This window comes from Schistocerca piceifrons, chromosome 2 (genome assembly GCF_021461385.2).
Source record: "Schistocerca piceifrons isolate TAMUIC-IGC-003096 chromosome 2, iqSchPice1.1, whole genome shotgun sequence".
Lineage (NCBI taxonomy): Eukaryota > Metazoa > Arthropoda > Insecta > Orthoptera > Acrididae > Schistocerca > Schistocerca piceifrons.
The window spans coordinates 1026826585-1026846903 of NC_060139.1; the positions used below are offsets into that span (position 1 = coordinate 1026826585).

The 20319-nt window shown below is 42.3% G+C and overlaps 1 protein-coding gene across 1 annotated transcript in view; it reads left to right on the forward strand.

Annotated features, from left to right (window-relative positions):
* LOC124776089 overlaps positions 1-20319 on the forward strand; it is a 147669-nt gene that overhangs the window by 105704 nt on the left and 21646 nt on the right. Inside the window, exon 9 of the mRNA XM_047250930.1 lies at positions 2430-2549. Coding sequence (XP_047106886.1) covers positions 2430-2549 — 120 coding nt within the window. The remainder of the gene's footprint in view (positions 1-2429; positions 2550-20319) is intronic.

Consider the following 20319-nt stretch of genomic DNA (forward strand, 5'->3'; position numbering starts at 1 on the left):
ATGCTGTTAACAGCCAAGAAGCTGCAAAGTTGGATGTTGCAGTAGAATACCTACATCTACATCCATTCTCTGCAAACCACCCTGAGGTGCATGGCAGAGGGTACATATGAAGTCACTGTAGCAGTTATTATGGTTTCTTCCAGTTCCTTTCACATATGGAGTGCAGGAAGAATGATTGTTTGAATGCCTCTGTCCGTGAGTAATTATCCTAATCTTATCGTCACAAATTGTTGTATATTCCTAGAATCATCATTTAAAGCCAGTTCTTGAAACTTTGTTTATAGACTTTCTGGCAGTAGTTTATGTCAATCTTCAAGAATCTCCCAGTTCAGTTCCTTCAGTATCTCTGTGACACTTTCCCATGGATCAAATAACCTGTGACCACTCATGCTACCCTTCTCCGTATATGTTCAATATCCGCTGTGAGTCCTATTTGGTATGGATCCCACACACTTCAGCAATATTCTAGAACAGGTCACACCAGTGACTTGTATGCAGACTGATTGCACTTCCTCAGTAATCTACCACTAAACCAAAGTCTCTCCCTGCTTTATGCACAACTGAGCCTATGTGATCAGTCTATTTGACGTCGCTACAAAGTGTTCCACTCAGGTATTTGTATGAGTTGGTTGATTCCAACAGTGACTCATTGATATTGTAGTGATAGCATAATACTTTTTTTTTTTTTTTTTTGAAGTGCACAATTTCACATCTGTGAACATTTAAACCAAGTTGCCAATCTTTGCACCAGTTTGAAATCTTATTGAGTTTTGACTCAATATTAATGCAGCTTCTTTCAGATAGTACTTCCATTATAGATAATTGGGCCATCTTGTCTGCAAGGCCATTAATATGCAACACGAACAGCAAGGATCCCACCATACTTCCCTGGGGCACACCTGAAGTTACTTTGATATCTGACTCTCCATCCAAGATAACATGTTGCATCCTCCTGGCCAGTAAGTCAATGGAGTCAAAAATTTCCTTGGTGGCAATAAGCATATGTGAGGTACTGAGTCAAATGCTTTTTGGAAATAAAAAAATACTGCATCAGTCTGATTGCCTTGATCCAAAGCTTTCAGTATGTCATGAGAAAAGTGTGAGTTGAGTTTCACATGTTCAATGTTTTGGGACACCATGCTGATTGACATTGAGAAGGTCATTCTGTTTGAGACACCTCATTATGTTTGAGCTCAGAATATGTTCTAAGATTTTACAACAAATCGATGTCAAGGATATTGGACAGTAGTTTAGTGGACCACTTCTACTACCCTTCTTGTAGATGGGTGTGACCTGTCCTTTTTTCCAATAACTGGGCACGGTTTTTTGTTTGAGAATCTGTGATAGATTATACTTAGACAAGGGGCTAACTCTGCCACAAATTCAGTATAGAATCTGACAGGGATTCCATTGTGCCTTGGAGCTTTGTTCAATTTTAACATTTTCAGCTGTATTTCAAGACCATTGACACTAATACTGATTTCATTCATTTTTTCAATGGTTCAAGGATTAAATTGGAGCAATTCTTCTGATTTTCCTTTCTAAAGAAACATTTGAAAATGGAGTTAAGCATTTCAGCTTTTGCTTTTCCAACCTCAGTTTCAGTCCCTGTCTCATTCGCTAGGGACTGGACACTAACTTTGATGCACTGACAGCCTTTACATTTGACCAGAATTTCTTTGGGTTTTGTGCAATATCATTTGACAGTATTCTGCTGTGGTAGTCATTGAAGGCATAAGGGCTGAGGACAGAAAGTGAGAATGTCATGACAAAAAAATTGATGTATTTCCTGTGTTAGTATAACAACTGCTGTAAGGAATCTTTTTTTCGGAATAGGTGAGGCAAATATGTCAAATTGCTTCTGCAACAAAGAAAAACAGTTAAGAGTCTCTACTAACGAAGGTAAAAATTCTGAATGGCTGCATGGGCTCTTGTTTTCAACAGAGAAAAGAAAGAAAAAGCTTTAGTTTTGGTGTTAGTAAAGACTACAAAGCATTATTGAGCAATTTTACTGGTTCAGCTTGTGTAAAATTCTAACAACAATATATCTTCCAAGATTAGGTTGGGCACTTCTGTCTCTCTCTCTCTCTCTCTCTCTCTCTCTCTCTCTCTCTCTCTCTCTCTCTCTCTCTTTCTCTTTTCTCTCTCTTATAATTGGCATTTTCCCACCTTGCTCAGTAACAGATTCAGCAGTTTCATCCCCACCTGCACCTAATTAGTCAAATATAAACAAAATATTGTGGTTTCAGAATATATGATATGATAATTTAACATGTGAGAAGTACCGACTAATTTGGATTTCAGTTAAGTTGTCATTCTAAAGAATGCCTCAATCACACTTCTACTGTACATTTTTACTTTCAGTTTTTACATTTTCTGTTAATGATTGGATAACAGTGAACCTTTTTTCTGGTAAATTTACCTTACAGCTCTGATGAAGACCCTGTGTCTGAAGCTCATTTCCAAACACAAATGCCTTTAATGGGACAGCATAGCCTTTATGGAAGACTACCATCATATGGACAACATACATTACGTAACCCATACAGGTAAAGTGAAATTTATGTTTCAGCTGCATAGAATAAGGAATGTGATCTTCTTATTGCAGAATAATGTATGATAAAGGATATATTGACAACGGCTTTGTTGCACACTCACTTTGTACTAAGTAGTAATCTAAGATTGAAAGGCAGTACAGTCCTTGCAATAAATTTAAGGAAGGAAGATCAGTATACTGAAGGAAAAAGGTGAAAGTAAAAACAAAGTTTCAGCCTTTTGCTGTTGAAATGCAACTAAGTACAGAATACTGTATTTACTCGAATCTAAGCCGCACCTGAAAAATGAGACTAAATCAAGGGAAAAAAAATTTCCCGAATCTAAGCCGCACCTGAAATTTGAGACTCGAAATTCAAGGTGAGCTTTAGGCCACACCTCCAAACCGAAACTAAAGTTAGTCCATTATAATATGAGACATAATTTAGGTCGAATGAATGACAGTACAGCTACAGTAGTTTGGTTCGAGTCGTAAGCTTAGCAGTTACGCTTTACCAGGTAGCCATTGCTATGCGCCTGGTGCTCCGTCCGTATTTATACGGGTACCCTTCCTTTTTCACGTGCTTATTTTTCTTTGATTTGATAAGTGCCATTCTCTTTCTTATAGGTGTTTACGTCACCCTAAGCTGAAAATGCATTACTGTATTGTGCCATGCATTGTTTGTCACTTTCTGATAATTAGTATTTACAGCCTGTCGCCGCTTGCTGCATGGCTTGCTTTTATGCGCTCTACTGCCGCTTCCAGATGATCAGCAAGAACCAAATAATAGACTGCGTATGATAAAAGATGTTCTGAACCAGAGTTTAGCGAAAAATTTTTATCCGTTTGAAAATCTTTGCAGACGACTCTTTTAGTACATTACATTCTGCACAGAAAATAGAGTCATCTTAGATTTAAAAATCTAGTCAATTGCCGTGCTTCATTTCTGACTGTATCACTATTAGGCATAAGAATAATACGAATATAAACATGACATGACATGTGTATTCTTCCGCGTTTGCTGTTGTCTCACTCGAGTTTCGTAGTTTATTAGGCCGACAGGATTTAAATGAGATAGCTGCAAACACGAAAGAATACATGACAAAATGTTTATATTCGTATTATTCTTATGGTGAAGAGAATACTGCATGTGATTCACGATTCATAAAAGTTCCTATTAGCAACCATCTCCTCTCAGAGGTAGGAAAAAATTCAGAAAAGTGTTTCCCATATTGACCAACATCCCAAAGAGTCTTGCCAGTCAGATTTTCATAGTACATTGAAATGCTGCTACATTCGAAGATGAATAATATGAAATTCGTATTTCCTTCATTGGATAATGTACGAATATGCAGTGCTCGAAACTCAGGGCGGAGAAAAAAGCTCGTCTTCCCTTTTTTTGTTTTTACTGATGCAGAGATTTTGCCGCCAGTATTTATCTTTGTGCCTGCAAAGCGTGCCTGTGTAGCGCTACATATATTCGACGGCAGAAGTTAGTTGTGGCGGCACCTTCCAACAGTTTTCAGAACTTCCGCTTACTTTGCACTCGATTCTAAGCTGCAGGCGGTTTTGTGGATTACAAAAACCGGAAAAAAAAGTGCGGCTTAGATTCGAGTAAATACGGTACTAGATAACTCTGCGAGTGTATATTTCATATGCCTGTGTTCCAGGCCAGTGAATCCCAGACAGATATGTTTCTGTAAATTCATAGTCATCATGACTTTATACAGAGAATGGAGAGAGTAATACTACAGTAAACAACTAATTGGTTACATTCTTGGAATGTTTGTCTCCCAGTAAGATAGTCTCTGTAGGCTGCTTCTGCAAAGTACTAACAACAAATTACGATTAGTGCTGATCTACTTACAGTTGGGAATTAGTTCTAGATTATTTTATATGTGCATATGTATACTGCCTGACAGGAAAAGTGATGCACCCAGCAGACATGGTCGGTTGTCACGGTAACTTTCTACACATAGACACCACTGGTGGGTATGCAGTCTATGCTTCCCAACTACTACAGCTGCACTCCAAATGTAACCACGTGTGTTGTGCTGTCAACAATAGCATATACATCGAATGGTAATGAGCAGCATTAGGTGTTGTGTGATCACTGTGAAGGATGCAGAGATGCCACGTACTTGTGTGAGACAGTGTTGTCATCACCTGACACAGTTTTTAACGGGCTTCACTGTGGGTCACCATTTGGCCAGCAAGTGAAACGTACTGCAGTGCCCAGATTTGTGGACATTTAGATTTAGATGTGACATTTGCCTGATTTTGGACTGCATGCATGGGCAGATGAGTGCAGACATACTCGTTGTCTAGGTTCTAGTTGACCACTGTGACTGATTGCTACAAGGAAGGATCACTGTATTATGGAACAAGCACATCATAAACCCCTTGCATCTATGCCGGCCATTCAAGTGCAAGTAATAGACTGCCTGTAACATTCTATGTCAACCCACACCATTGGTTAGAGACTAGCAGCAGCTGGAGTAGGGAATCACCATTCCATGTATATGCCACTGTTGACACCACAACACAAATGGTTGCATTTGGAGTGCTGCCATAGATGGGAAGCATAGACTGCTGATAAATGTCATCGCATTGTGTTCAGTGACAAATCGTCATTCTGCCCCACCCGGGATTACGATCATTGGTTAGTATGATGGTGATCTGGGAAGAGGTCCCATTCTTCCAGTGTTTTGGAGAGACACAGCAGTGTTACTCCTGGCAACAGATGCCACTTGTGACACATCAGGAGAGTAGCAAGTTACATAGTTCGCTTTTTCTATGTGCTTTTACAGTTTAATTTGCAAATCAGTAGTGGTAGGATGTACAGGGTGTATACAGACACAGGTTCACCAGTTATCAGGAGCACCAGTGTTTGGCATGTAATGGAGCCTCTTAGGAAAATAGCGTCCAGGGCTGGAAATAAATCCAATTTGTGCTCGTTACGTCTGCCAGGGTACCTCATCCAAGATGTGAAGGAGGCCCTGCCTGCAACTGTCAAGAGTGTAGTCGTTTGCAGGCTGTGGTTCGTGTTGGTGCCAATGACACCCATCACTTTGTTTCTGACTTTCCTCAGTTCATAACGGTGGCTGGTGAAAGTGAAGTGTGCAAGCCTCAGTGCAGGATGCAAGTGGAGCTCATGATTGTACCCATTATAGATCAGAGTCGTTTGGTTTGGAGTCAAGGGGACTCTCAACCAGAGGGTGTGACGTTTCTGTAACAGTTGTGGCTGCAGATTTCTAGATGTGCATCATTGGTTGGGGAATTGTAGGATTCCCCTCGGCAGGTCAAGGGTGCACTACACACAGGAAGCAGCCTATCGCGTATCAGAGAGCATGTGGAGTGTACAAGGATTTTTTTTTTTTTTTTTTTTTTTAGGATAGGTGATAATTTGAGGTTCTTTAATGAACACCCATCAGTCAGTACGCACAGAGAAAATCAGATCATATGTAAAGTACAAGATCTTTGGCTGTCAAAGTTTTAACAGTAAATTGGTGGTGCATTCATAATTCTGTATACACTAGCCTGCAGGAAATGAATGTTCATTGCAGCTGACAAAAATATTGTCTCTAATGAGGTTGAAATTCAGTAAATTGAGAAGTTACCTGAACACAAATACTGGCCAATGTGAACTCAAATTAATCTTTGGATGTTTTTACTGGTCATCTGATTCTGCTGCAACAGTTGTAGAACCATTCAAACAAAGTTTCAGCTCAGTAGCACAGAAATACTCCATTATGTAACATTAGTTCGAGATGACTTTAACCTACTCAGTATAGACTGGGATATATGGATTCATTTCAGGTGGTATGGACAGGTAATCTTGTGAAGTAATTTTGAACACATTTTCCAAACTGCCTTTAGCAGCTGTTTCGACAACCCACACACAGTGGAAATATTTTAAACCTTGTACATGTAAACAGGCACTGACCTTATCATCAGTGTCTGTGATCAGTGACTAGTGATCAGGTCGTCATAGTGACAATGGTTGCTAAAGTCAATAAATTCATCAAGAAGGTTAGGATAGTATTTATGCTGGGAAGAGCAGACAAGCAGTTGTTAGCATCCTATTAGACCACCTACAGCATTCGCCTCCCACATAGCTTGTACTTATTACCCAGCACGAAGTCCAAAGTGACTGAAAAAAAAGTGCAGGCAATTCCTGTATATAAGAGGGGCAAAAGGATGGATCTGTAACATTACAGATCTGTATCCTTAACATTGGTATGTTGCAGAATACTTGAAAATATTCTATGTTCGAATGTAATAATTTCCATGAGACAGGAAACCTTCTGTCAACAAACCAGTGCAGATGTAGAAAGCGTTGCTTGTGCGAAACTCAGCTTGCACTTTTCCACACTACATACTAAGAACCATGGATGAAGGGCAACAGACGAGATTCCATATTACTAGATTTCCAGAAAGCATTTGGCACAGTAGCCACTGCAGACTGTTAATGACAGTTCAAGCATACAGAGTATGCTGCCCAGATATGTGAGTGGCTCCAAGACTTCATAACTAACAGAACCCAGCATGTTGTCCTCAATGGCGAATGTTCATTGAAGACAAGGGTATCATCAGGAGTGATCCTTGGAAGTGTAGTAGGAATGCTGGTTCTCTGTATACAGAACTTCATTTCAGTGTAATGAATGGCAGCTTGCTCTATATGCAGAAAAATTTAAGTTAATGCAGGTGAGTAGAAAAAACAATACTTTACTGTTTAAATACAGTATTAATGGTGTGTTGCTTGCTTGACACAGTCACTTTGTTTTAATATCTGGGTGTAATATTGCAAAGTAATATGAAATTGACCAATCGTGTAAGAATGGTAGTAGAGAAAATTAATGACTGACTTTGTTGTATTGGGAGAGTTTTAGAGAAATGTAGCTTATCTTCAATGGAGACTGCATGTATAACACTTGTATGACCCATTCTTGAGTGGTGCTCCATATGAGTGTTATGGAGATACTTCATGAATTCAAATGGAAATCCCTGGAGGAAAGGCAATGTTCTTTTCGTGAAACGATGTTGAGAAATTTTAAAGGAAAGGCATTTGCAGCTGACTGCAGAACAGTTCTTCTGCCATCAGTGAATATTTCATGTAATGACCTTGAAGACAGGTTAAGAGAAATTAAGGCTTATACATAGGCATATAGACAGTTGTTTTTGACATGATTAGTAGTGGTGTATGATATATTTTGCTGTACACCATATGGTGGCTTGCGAAGCATGTATACAGATATATGTGTCAAGCTTTCACTGTACTCCATATGGTAGCTTGTGGAGTACGTATGTAGAAGTGTGTGTCACGGTGTGGGGAGCCTTCGGCTATGACTTGAGATCACAGCTGGTAGTGATTGAGGAGTGATGGAACAACAATACATGGATACTGCATCCGAATGTGCTACCCCTTATGCAACAGTATCGTGGTGTCATGATCATTCACACAAGGCACTGTCTATATGAATTGTCTGCATATGATGTGGTACCCCTATGGCCAGCAAGACCGCCCAATCTGTCTGTAATGTAACATGCATGGGACCAGCTTGGACATCACTCTTGTGCCAGTATCCAGGATATCAAGGACCAGTTACAACAGTTGTGGGCCAGCTTGGCTCAAGAGAAGATAGAACAGCTTTATTATACCCATCCAACTGATTTGTGCACGCATCCAGACCAAAGGGGTGCATTGTCAAACTAATAAGTTAGCTCATCTTGCCAAATTTGTAAATATGTCCCAATTTTGTAATCTCTTAAGTAACATCTCATACCCTCTCAACCTGTGAAGTTTCATGTTGTTTTCTTCTCCAATAGTTCAAATAAAAGCATTGTCCTGTAATTGTACTTCGATTGTCAAAATAAGAGCCTTTAATGCTGACATTGCTGTTACCACCTCCCAACTGTGAAGTGCTGATGGCTGCTGTTGGTACTAGAGCTGTGTGACTGATAATAATAGTCATCTCTAGAGCTACAGTATCTTTTAAATGTTGTCACAGAGAAATATACAAAATAACGTCTTGTGACTGGTTGTAGTAGACTTGCGAAACAACTGCAACAAGTCCTCTTTAACTTTGAGGACTGTTTGTTTCACCATATGGATAATAGTATAAAGTTCTTTTAAAATATGTACACTACACTTAGGCCTCCTATTTGTAAATAATTTGATTGCTGGATTCCTTACTTCTGAGCTGGCAGTAATTTGAAGACTTCAAGCTGCCAGTGGTTTGTATCTGATGACTGAAGTGAATAACGAAGGTATTTCTGGTCTGTTGGAGCAACTACCTGCAACTCAGAGAAGACATTATGATCAGATTTTTAAATGTAAGTGATATGTATGTCTCAAAATTGCTGTCATAGGTGTGTGGTACTAAGTACAAAGTATGTGCATAGTGGATGGACTGTGTGAGGAGTATCTATATACATCCGTTTCTTGAACTGTAGCCCCACAACATTGTGTCATGCCTTAATGATAGTATTTGAAAAACAAATGTAGTTATTGGTAACGTAAGCAAACAGTATTTCAGTCTTAGGAAATAGTGATGATTGCAATGATGTTTTAAGAATAATTTCATGACTGAAACACAATTGAAGCCTTTTATTTTTGCCTCTCATAAAATTGTATTTTACCCCTCAGGAGGTAATTACCTCCAAGCAGGGAACCAGCGATTATAAGGCTGCGCCCAATGCATAGTCCCATCTCCAGTTCTTTACAAAGGTAGTAACAGTTTTCCAGTAGTGAAAAAGAGATATATGGCAGAGTTTCAATTAGAGATGGTAATGTCACAAGTCATTTGTCTCATAGGCAGGCTGTATGTTAAGAACATCATTATTTGAAATATGCTACAGAATAACCCTTTGCCAAGAAGAACTGATGTATCGATTTTTTTAAGGGAGACTCTATTTGTAGAAGAACATTTGACAGTTATGCAATTGTTCTTTCTCTTCATCTTCGTCTTCTCACAGCCTGTTCTGACTTCACTGAAACCATTTGTTTGTCATTTTTGCTACATTTCTCTTTCTTATTTGTTGGTAATTGACTGCTTGTTTAACTAATCGACTGCTTGTTTAATTAACCCGTCTTCCCCCATTCAGTTGATATTTTGTTTCCATGTTATGCATCCTTGCTCTATTACCAATTATTCTGTAGTCACTGACTGAGAGAGGCATTGTACTCGCAGCCGAGAGTCATGACACAGAAGGGGCGTGATAATAGCCTGCAGTGGTCTCGTATCCATTTCTATAGTGACGATGCCTGTGCCATCTGAGAGGAGCATCTGTATGGAGCTGGTGGTTGGCAGGCTCAATTGATGTGGAGGTATTGGTGGAAGTGTGCATAATGTCTGGTGCCAACATTAGGACTATGAATCGACATGCCCAGTGTGATGTCTGTGATGAATGACTCCACACTAAAGAAAGTGGAAAGTTTCAAGTACTGGGGAGTGTAATAGAATATAGTGGGAGGAATGATAAGGAGATTGATGAAAAGGGAAAACAAAGACATGGACTACTGCAGAGTATAAGAGCCTGGTTTCGATTAATTGTGTACCACCAAAAAGCAAACAAATGTTACACGAAGTATATTCTGTTCCAGCAATCTCACAAGCATCAGAATGTGGGTAAAGGATATAAGGTAGATGAGCAGGATACAGCCCAGCAAGCTGAAATTTCAAAGAAGCATACAGTATAGGAATACTTTAGAATGGATAGAGTAAGGTAAGAGATAGCTAGAGAAATGATGAAGGGGAAGCTTATGCAAGAAATCATAGATAAAACCCCATTTATTTGGTATGGACATGTTGAAAGAACAAGAGTTGGTAGGCTACTGAGACGGGCTAATGAAATGACAGTAGAAGGTAAAAGATGTAGAGAAAAAACGAGAGATGGATAGGTCATTGAAGTGAAGGGATGTGTGAAGAAGAGAGGAGAAAACTGGCAAGGTGCTGAGAGAAATGTGTTGGCAGGAAATTAAAAGAAGAGCACTATTCAAAGCAGACCAAGTCAGTGGCTGGAAAGAGTAGAAGATGACGATAACAGTTATGTAAGGAATGTTACTGAACACCAGCACAATTAATGAAATCACTTAAAGAGAGGAAATGGCAAGCTTAAAATGTATGAGATAATAATCACTTAAAAATACATATTAAGTTTAACATGAAAAATTGGTTAACAAGGCAATGTTTATCCACGCCCCCCCCCCCCTGCCCCCCCAAAAAAATTGAACATCAAAAGTGAATGTTGTATATCTAAAAACAAAGATGATGTGACTTACCACACGAAAGCACTGGCAGGTTGATAGACACACAAACAAACACAATCATACACACAAAATTCTAGCTTTCGCAACCAACGGTTGCTTCATCAGGAAAGAGCTTGTGTCTGTGTATGTGTGGATGGATATGTGTGTGTGTGCGAGTGTATACCCGTCCTTTTTTCCCCCTAAGGTAAGTCTTTCCGCTCCCGGGATTGGAATGACTCCTTACCCTCTCCCTTAAAACCCACTTCCTTTCGTCTTTCCCTCTCCTTCCCTCTTTCCTGATGAGGCAACAGTTTGTTGCGAAAGCTTGAATTTTGTGTGTATGTTTGTGGTTGTTTGTGTGTCTGTCGACCTGCCAGCACTTTCATTTGGTAAGTCAAATCATCTTTGTTTTTTTAAAGATGTATTAAAAACAAAGATTCCATGACCTAACAAACGGGAAAGAGCTGGTAGATAGGCACAATAAACAAACACTCAAACACACACACAAAATTTCAAGCTGTCGCAACCCACGGTTGCTTCGTCAGGAAAGAGGGAAGGAGAGGGAAATATGAAAGGAACTGGGTTATTAGGGAGGGGGTAAGGAGTCATTCCAATCCTGGGAGCGGAAAGACTTACCTTAAGGGGGAAAAAAGGTCAGGTATACACTCGCACACGCACACATATCCATCCACACATATACAGAGACAAGCAGACATATTTAAAGGCCCACTTCCTTTCATCTTTCCCTCTCCTTCCCTCTTTCCTGACGAAGCAACCGTGGGTTGCGAAAGCTTCAAATTTTGTGTGTGTGTGTGTCTGAGTGTTTGTTTATTGTGCCTCTCTACCAGCGCTTTCCCGTTAGGTAAGTCATGGAATCTTTGTTTTTTAGTATATTTTTCCCATGTGGAATGTTTCTTTCTATTTTATTTATATATAAAGATGCTGTGACTTAACAAACGAGAAAGCGCTGGTAGATAGACACAACAGAAAACACACAAACACTCACACAATTTTCAAGCTTTCACAACCCAAGGTTGCTTCGTCAGGAAAGAGGGAAGGAGAGGGAAAGATGAAAGGATGTGGGTTTTAAGGGAGAGGGTAAGGAGTCATTCCAATCCCGGGACCAGAAAGACTTACCTTAGGGTAAGTCTTTCTGGTGTATGTGCAGATGGATATGAGGGTGTGTGCGAGTGTATACCTGTCCTTTTTTCCCCCTAAGGTAAGTCTTTCCGCTCCCGGGATTGGAATGACTCCTTACCCTCTCCCTTAAAATCCACATCCTTTCGTCTTTCCCTCTCCTTCCCTCTTTCCTGATGAGGCAACAGTTTGTTGCGAAAGCTTGAATTTTGTGTGTATGTTTGTGTTTGTTTGTGTGTCTATCGACCTGCCAGCGCTTTCGTTCGGTAAGTCACCTCATCTTTGTTTTTATATATAATTTTTCCCACGTGGAATGTTTCCCTCTATTATATATATATAACAAAGATGTGACTTACCATACAAAAGTGCTGGCAGATCGATAGAAACACAAACAGACACCTACATACACACAAAATTCAGCTTTCGCAACAAACTGTTGCCTCATCAGGAAAGAGGGAAGGAGAGGGAAAGACAAAAGGATGTGGGTTTTAAGGGAGAGGGTAAGGAGTCATTCCAATCCCGGGAACGGAAAGACTTACCTTAGGAGGAAAAAAGTACGGGTATACACTCGCACACACACACATATCCATCCACACATATGGTACATGTGCGGATGGACACGCGCGAGTGCACACCCGTCCACCCCTCACCCCCCCCCCCCCCCCCCCACCCCAAGGCAAGTCCCCCGCCCCCGGGACCAGAACGACTCCCCACCCCCTCCCCCAAAAAACCCACATCCCCCCCCCCGACGAGGCAACAGTTCGCCGCGAAAGCCTGAACCCCGCGCGCATGCCCGTGCCTGCCCGTGTGTCCGCCGACCCGCCAGCACCCTCACCTGGCAAGTCACACCATCCCTGTCCCCAGATATATACAAAGATGACGCGACCCACCACACGAAAGCACTGGCAGGCCGACAGAAACACAAACAGAAACACACACAAAATTCAAGCCCTCGCAACAAACCGCCGCCCCACCAGGAAAGAGGGAAGGAGAGGGAAAGACGAAAGGAAGTGGGCCCCAAGGGAGAGGGCAAGGAGCCACCCCAATCCCGGGAGTGGAAAGACCCACCCTAGGGGGAAAAAAGGACGGGCACACACACGCACACATCCATCCACACATATACAGACACAAGCAGACATATTTAAAGACAAAGAGTTTGGGCAGAGATGTCAGTCGAGGCGGAAGTGCAGAGGCAAAGATGATGTTGAATGACAGGTGAGGTATGAGTGGCGGCAACTTGAAATTAGCGGAGATTGAGGTCTGGTGGGTAACGGGAAGAGAGGATATATTGAAGAGCAAGTTCCCATCTCCAGAGTTCGGATAGGTTGGTGTTGGTGGGAAGTATCCAGATAACCCGGACAGTGTAACACTGTGCCAAGATGTGCTGGCCGTGCACCAAGGCATGTTTAGCCACAGGGTGATCCTCATTACCAACAAACACTGTCTGCCTGTGTCCATTCATGCGAATGGACGGTTTATCGCTGGTCATTCCCACATAGAATGCATCACAGTGTAGGCAGGTCAGTTGGTAAATCACGTGGGTTGCTTCATCAGGAAAGAGGGAAGGAGAGGGAAAGACGAAAGGATGTGGGTTTTAAGGGAGAGAGTAAGGAGTCATGATGTTGTTGAATGACAAGTGATGGCAACTTGAAATTAGCGGAGGTTGAGGCCTGGTGGGTAACGGGAGGAGAGAATATATTGAAGGGCAAGTTCCCATCTCCAGAGTTCTGATAGGTTGGTGTCAGTGGGAAGTATACAGATAACCCGGATGGTGTATCACAGTGCCAAGATGTGCTGGCCGTGCACCAAGGCATATTTAGCCATAGGGTGATCCTCATTACCAACAAACACTGCCTGTGTCCGTTCATGCGAATGGACAGTTTGTTGCTGGTCATTCCCACATAGAAGGCTTCACAGTGTAGGCAGGTCAGTTGGTAAATCGCGTGGGTGCTTTCACACGAGGCTCACCTTCCGGGTTACAGGCGGTGGTGGGAGGGTACATGGGACAGGTTTTGCACCGGGGGCAGTTACAAGGGTAGGAGCCAGAGGGTAGGGAAGGTGGTTTGGGGGTTTCATGAGGATGAACCAAGAGGTTACGAAGGTTACGTGGACGGCAGAAAGACACTCTTGGTGGAGTGGGGAGGATTTCATGAAGGATGGATCTCATTTCAGGGCAGGATTTGAGGAAGTCGTATCCCTGCTGGAGATCCACAATCAGAGTCTGATCCAGTCCTGGAAAGTATCCTGTCACAAGTGGGGCACTTTTGGGGTTCTTCTGTGGGAGGTTCTGGGTTTGAGGAGATGAGGAAGTAGCTCTGGTTATTTGCTTCTGTACCAGGTCGGGAGGGTAGTTGCGGGATGCGAAAGCTGTTTTCAGGTTATTGGTGTAATGGTTCAGGGATTCACGACTGGAGCAGATTCGTTTGCCACGAAGACCTAAGCTGTAGGGAAGGGACCGTTTGATATGGAATGGGTGGCAGCTGTCACAATGGAGGCACTGTTGCTCGTTGGTGGGCTTGATGTGGACGGATGTGTGAAGCTGGCCATTGGACAGATGGAGGTCAACGTCGAGGAAAGTGGCATGGGATTTGGAGTAGGACCAGGTGAATTTGATGGAACCAAAGGAGTTGAGGTTGGAGAGGAAATTATGGAGTTCTTCTTCACTGTGAGTCCAGATCATGAAGGTGTCATCAACAAATCTGTACCGAACTTTGGGTTGGCTGGCCTGGGTAACCAAGAAGGCTTGCTCTAAGCGACCCATAAATAGGTTGGCGTACGAGGGGGCCATCCGGGTACCCATGGCTGTTCCCTTTAATTGTTGGTAGCTCATCTCATTCTAGAGTACTGCTGGGGATCCTCACCTGGTCAGACCAAAGGAAGAAATCGAAGAAATTTGTAGGCAAGCTTCTAGATTTGATAACGTTAGCTTCAATAAACATACAAGTGTTACAGAGATTCTTCGTGAATTTAAATGAAAGTCCCTGGAAGGAAGGTCACATCATTTTGACGACACTGTGATGAGAATTGTATACAACCATTATTAGGGACTACAGTACAGCATCGATTATCCGAACGTCAGTCAACCGAATGACCGCTTAACCGAACTGTGTACTCGCTCGCACCTGTTACTCTCTCACCCTACCGTCCGTCGTCCCCCTCTCTCCCAAACCAAGTTTCCCACAGTAGTCACCGCACTGGGCCACCGCTGGCGGAACATTGCTTCTAATGGGGCCTTCACAAGGCGCTGCTGACCGGCCAAGCCGCCAGTCGCTGTGTTTCAACAATTTGCACACTTCTGTCGGCTTGGCTCTGTCAGTAGAAGTAGCGGCAGTATCAAAGCTGTTCACAGCAACAGCTGCGCCAGCTTTAAGTTGAGGCGTGCTGCTCCGCGCAGTCTGAGGGATTGCACGCCCCCAAGAAGAGCTTGTCACGGTGCAAACAGTCACCTTCTGTTCTCTGTTACGACCACTTGTGTGCTGCTCCGTGAAAAAGTGAACTTGCGATACAAAATGCTTAAACGTAAACGTGTTGTCCTTTCTATGAGGGACAAGTACGAAATTATTAAAAGGATAGAAGAAGGTGAATCTGCAACCACTTTATCCAATGATTACAAGGTGGGGAAGTCGACAATTACGGATATAAAAAAAAACAAAAGACACGGCATTCGTGAGCTTACAATACAGGAGAAAAACTGTCGGCTGAATCTTCAGCAGCTGATTCTTTCAAAGGCAAACGAAGGGACGTATTAAGGGAAGAAGATTATGCTCTCGAAAATGTTTACAATGCTAACGAAACTGGACTTAACTGGAAAGCTTTACCGAGGAAAATCTCTTGTTTCACGTCATGAATTAGCAGCACCTGGTCCTAAAACAAGCAAGGACCGTATTACAGCTTTGGCTTGTGCTAATGCTACTGGAAGTCACCGACTGCCTATGTTCGTCATTGGTAAAAGTAAAAAACTGCGTTGTTTCAAGCACGTTAATACGTCAGCCTTGCTTGTTGTGTGCACTTCACAGAAGAGTGCCTGGATGGATAGTACGATTTTTATGAAGTGGTTTCTGGACGTTTTCATACCCTCTGTAAAAGCTCATCAGCTAAAGAATGGGAAGAGGGAGAAAACACTACTTCTCGTTGACAATGCACCAACTCATCCGTCATGTGATATTTTAAACGAAAAGGACGAGTTCATGAAGGTAATATTTCTTCCACCTAATGTAACCTCCTTATTACAGCCCATGGATCAAGGCGTTATTGAGACTTTCAAACGATATTACAGGAAAGAATTGTTGTGTAAGTTATTGTTAGAAAGAGAGGAGGATGGAGAAGAAAATCTCTTAAGAAATCATAACAATATTGACTTGAAAGACAGGTCCTACATGATCAGCCCAGCATGGAATACTGTAAAGGAAGAGAATTTGAAGAAAGCCTGGAATAAAATTTTGGACACAGAAGAAAATTCGCAAGGTATGATTGAAAATTTTTGGCAAATAAACATGTACAGTTCAATTAACCGAACAAACCAGTTTTCCGAACACCCATGTCCCCCAATTACTTCGGATAATCAACGCCCTACTGTAATTGCAGCACGCCTCAATCTTTCCTCTCCCACATCCACACCGGCTGTTCAGAGCATCCTCCTACAGGCCAACCGCAAATTAGAACAGCATGCCACCCTCCACCTCAAAAACTATCCAATCTCCTGGTTTCCCACCTCCGGAAAGGCATCTCACTCACCCTCCACAACCTTTCCAACAAACCTCAACCTCCTCTCGTTGCACACAGACCCAGTCTCTCCCATCTACTCAATCTCCCACTTCCAGCCCCACTCCCCCCAAAACTTCAAAATTCTAGTCAACACAATCTGGAACTACAACACCCCAATTCAGTAGTTAACCTTTTCTCCAAACCTCTCTCTCAATCCGAAATCTCTGTCCTATCCAAAGGCCTCACCTTCAGCCCTACTCCCAGATTCAACCAAACAGCCCTCGTCAAAGATTTACTGTCCTACACTCGTAGTCTCTGCTGGAAATATCACTTTGCCATGAAGAAAAATAATCCTAATCCTACTCCTAATGATCCAACTCCCCAAGACACTATCCAAATTGAACCCTGCCTGGAACAGTTCCGTCCTGCATTACAGTGGGACCCATCTCCTCTTCCTCAAAATCACCCTCTCAAAAACCTTCCAGGAATTTCTCACTTCCAGCTTTGCCTCTCAATATTTCTTGAAAACCTTAATCCTAGTACCAACATCACCACAGCTGAAGTCCAGGCTATCCGTGATCTGAAGGCTGACCGATCCAGCGTCATTCTTCTGGCTGACAAGGGTTCCACGACCGTGGTACTTAATCGTCGGGAGTATGTGGCTGAGGGACTGCGTCAGCTTTCAGGCAACACTACATACAAAGTTTGCCAAGGTAATCCCATTCCTGGTGTCCAGGTGGAGCTTCAAGGAATCCTCAGAACCTTAGGCCCCCTACAAAACCTTTCACCTGACTCCATCAACCTCCTGACCCCACCGACACCCCGCACCCCTACCTTCTACCTTCTTCCTAAAATTCACAAACCCAAACATCCCAGCTGCCCCATTGTAGCTGGTTACCAAGCCTCCACAGAACGTATCTTTGCATCAACACCTTCAAGCCATTACATGCAGTCTCCCATCCTTCATCAAAGACACCAACCACTTTCTCGATCGCCTGGAATCCTTACCCAATCTGTTACCCCCGGAAACCATCCTGGTAACCATTGATGCCACTTCCTTATACACAAATATCCCGCACGTCCAGGGCCCCGCAGCAATGGAGAACTTCCTTTCACGCCGATCTCCTGCCACTCTACCTAAAACCTCTTTCCTCATTACCTTAGCCAGCTTCATCCTAACTCACAACTTCTTTATTTTTGAAGGCCAGACATTAAAGGGAATAGCCATGGGTACCAGGATGGCCCCCTCGTACGCCAACCTATTTATGGGTCGCTGAGAGCAAGCCTTCTTGGTTACCCAGGCCTGCCAACCCAAAGTTTGGTACAGATTTATTGATGACATCTTCATGATCTGGACTCACGGTGAAGAAGAACTCCAGAATTTCCTCTCCAACCTCAACTCCTTTGGTTACATCAGAGTCACCTGGTTCTACTCCAAATCCCATGCCACTTTCCTCGACGTTGACCTCCATCTGTCCAATGGCCAGCTTCACACATCCGTCCACATCAACCCCACCAACAAGCAACAGTACCTCCATTATGACAGCTGCCACCCATTCCATATCAAACGGTCCCTTCCCTACATCTTAGGTCTTCGTGGCAAACGAATCTGCTCCAGTCGTGAATCCCTGAACCATTACACCAATAACCTGAAAACAGCTTTCGCATCCCGCAACTACCCTCCCGACCTGGTACAGAAGCAAATAACCAGAGCTACTTCCTCATCCCCTCAAACCCAGAACCTCCCACAGAAGAACCCCAAAAGTGCCCCACTTGTGACAGGATACTTTCCGGGACTGGATCAGACTCTGAATGTGGCTCTCCAGCAGGGATACGACTTCCTCAAATCCTGCCCTGAAATGAGATCCATCCTTCATGAAATCCTCACCACTCCACCGAGAGTGTCTTTCCGCCGTGGGTCTTAAGTTTCCTGTAAATCTAAATTGTTGGAACATTTCAATAAAACGAATACCATGGTGTTAACATAAAGTGATTGTTGTGAAGGTGACCAAGTTTTAATGACTGTGATTACAGATGGGATAAAGACTTGGTTGCTTTCGACCTTTTATTCCTCTTGTTTCTGGTCTTATCCCATATTGTACAGTGTCAACATGTTAAACTGGGTTTGACAATGTTAGTGGTGGAGGGTGGCCAGATGCCCTTCATGACACCACTCCTGCCCCCCCTGATGTTGAGCATGTTTTCAAAGTGTTAGCGAATCACGTAACAGATGTGGGTGCCAGCCTAGTATTCACAGAGGCAGATATGGGAAACCATCTAAAATCAACATTATGACTGACCCATACACCGACTCTCATTCTTAATGCACCAGGCGGATTCAATCTGGGTCTGGCATGCCTCCTCAAATCCCAGAAGCAGATTACTAATGCACGTGCCTATCCAGGCGCGATGTTGCTTCTCATACTTGAAAAATATAATGTGAAAGATGTCTTTGATGACAAATCCAATTTATTTCACCAGTCATTACCCAATAAAACTTCATCATTTAAGAAAACAATTGTGGTCAGATTAGGGAAATATTTAAGTAAAGAGTTCAATGTTAGTAGGAACAATTCAGGTGAATCTGAAGAATTACTTTTATTTGCAATTTTTGGAAAGTTTAAAACTGCAGGGTGTTAAAAATGTAAGAGCATTACTGGTTGAATACAGCAAAAAGTAAATTGGGGATGATCACCAGGATGTTCACCCATTAGATTCACAATTTGAATTAACAATAACAGATATTTTTGTAGTATGTACTGTATTTATGTACAAGTACAAATTGGTAAAGAGTACTTTATTTGCTTTGCTGTGGTTCTGTCTTATACCTTTACGTATGAAATATCATACGAGGAGAGGGGGGGGGGGCAGTAAGGGGTCATTTTCTTGCAGTTGGTACGATTTATTTCAGATATAAACTGGAAAAGGAGAGGTCTAAATGTCATGTTCTTGACAGAAGAAAATAATGAAACTTTGTCTGACATATTTGATACATGTCAGGAGCTTGAATTTGTACTTGTTCCGCCAAATGATGGTGAGGACACTGATAAAGATGATGCAGGTGGTGATGCAGAAGATCAACCCACCACTGTCGCTGGTTTAGAGAAGAATGTTCTGGGACAAACTGCAGAGATAAGATCAGTAAATACTGACGGCCTTGTTGAAAATGTTACACCTTTATCCGCTCAAGAGAAAAATCACTGCTGTTCCAAATCACAATCGCAGTCTCGACTTATGAAAACAAGACACTGAATAGAAGAAAGACTAGACTCTATAGACTCTTCACAAAAATTTGAGGTATCTTGTGATCATACAACTGATATAATAGAACATCTCTGCACATCAAACTCGTCTCCAATAGATCTCTCTCTCTCTCTCTCTCTCTCTCTCTCTCTCTTATGCTGATTTGGTTGAGATTCTGATGAGAGAGACAGTCATCAAATGTGCTGCTCAAAAGGGACATAGCATACAAATAAGTCACGCATAAATGTATGTACTGGGAGACCAGACCTGACACAAACAATGTCCTTGTTTCATATTCTATCTCCAGAAATACTTTTGACAAAATTTATAGATTCTTCCATGTCAATGATAATGACAGCATTGAAAAAGAAGGTAAAGTTTATAAGGTTTGGCCATTAATTTCACATCTAAATAAGAAATTTCCAGACATAGAGCCTTATTATGGCCACCA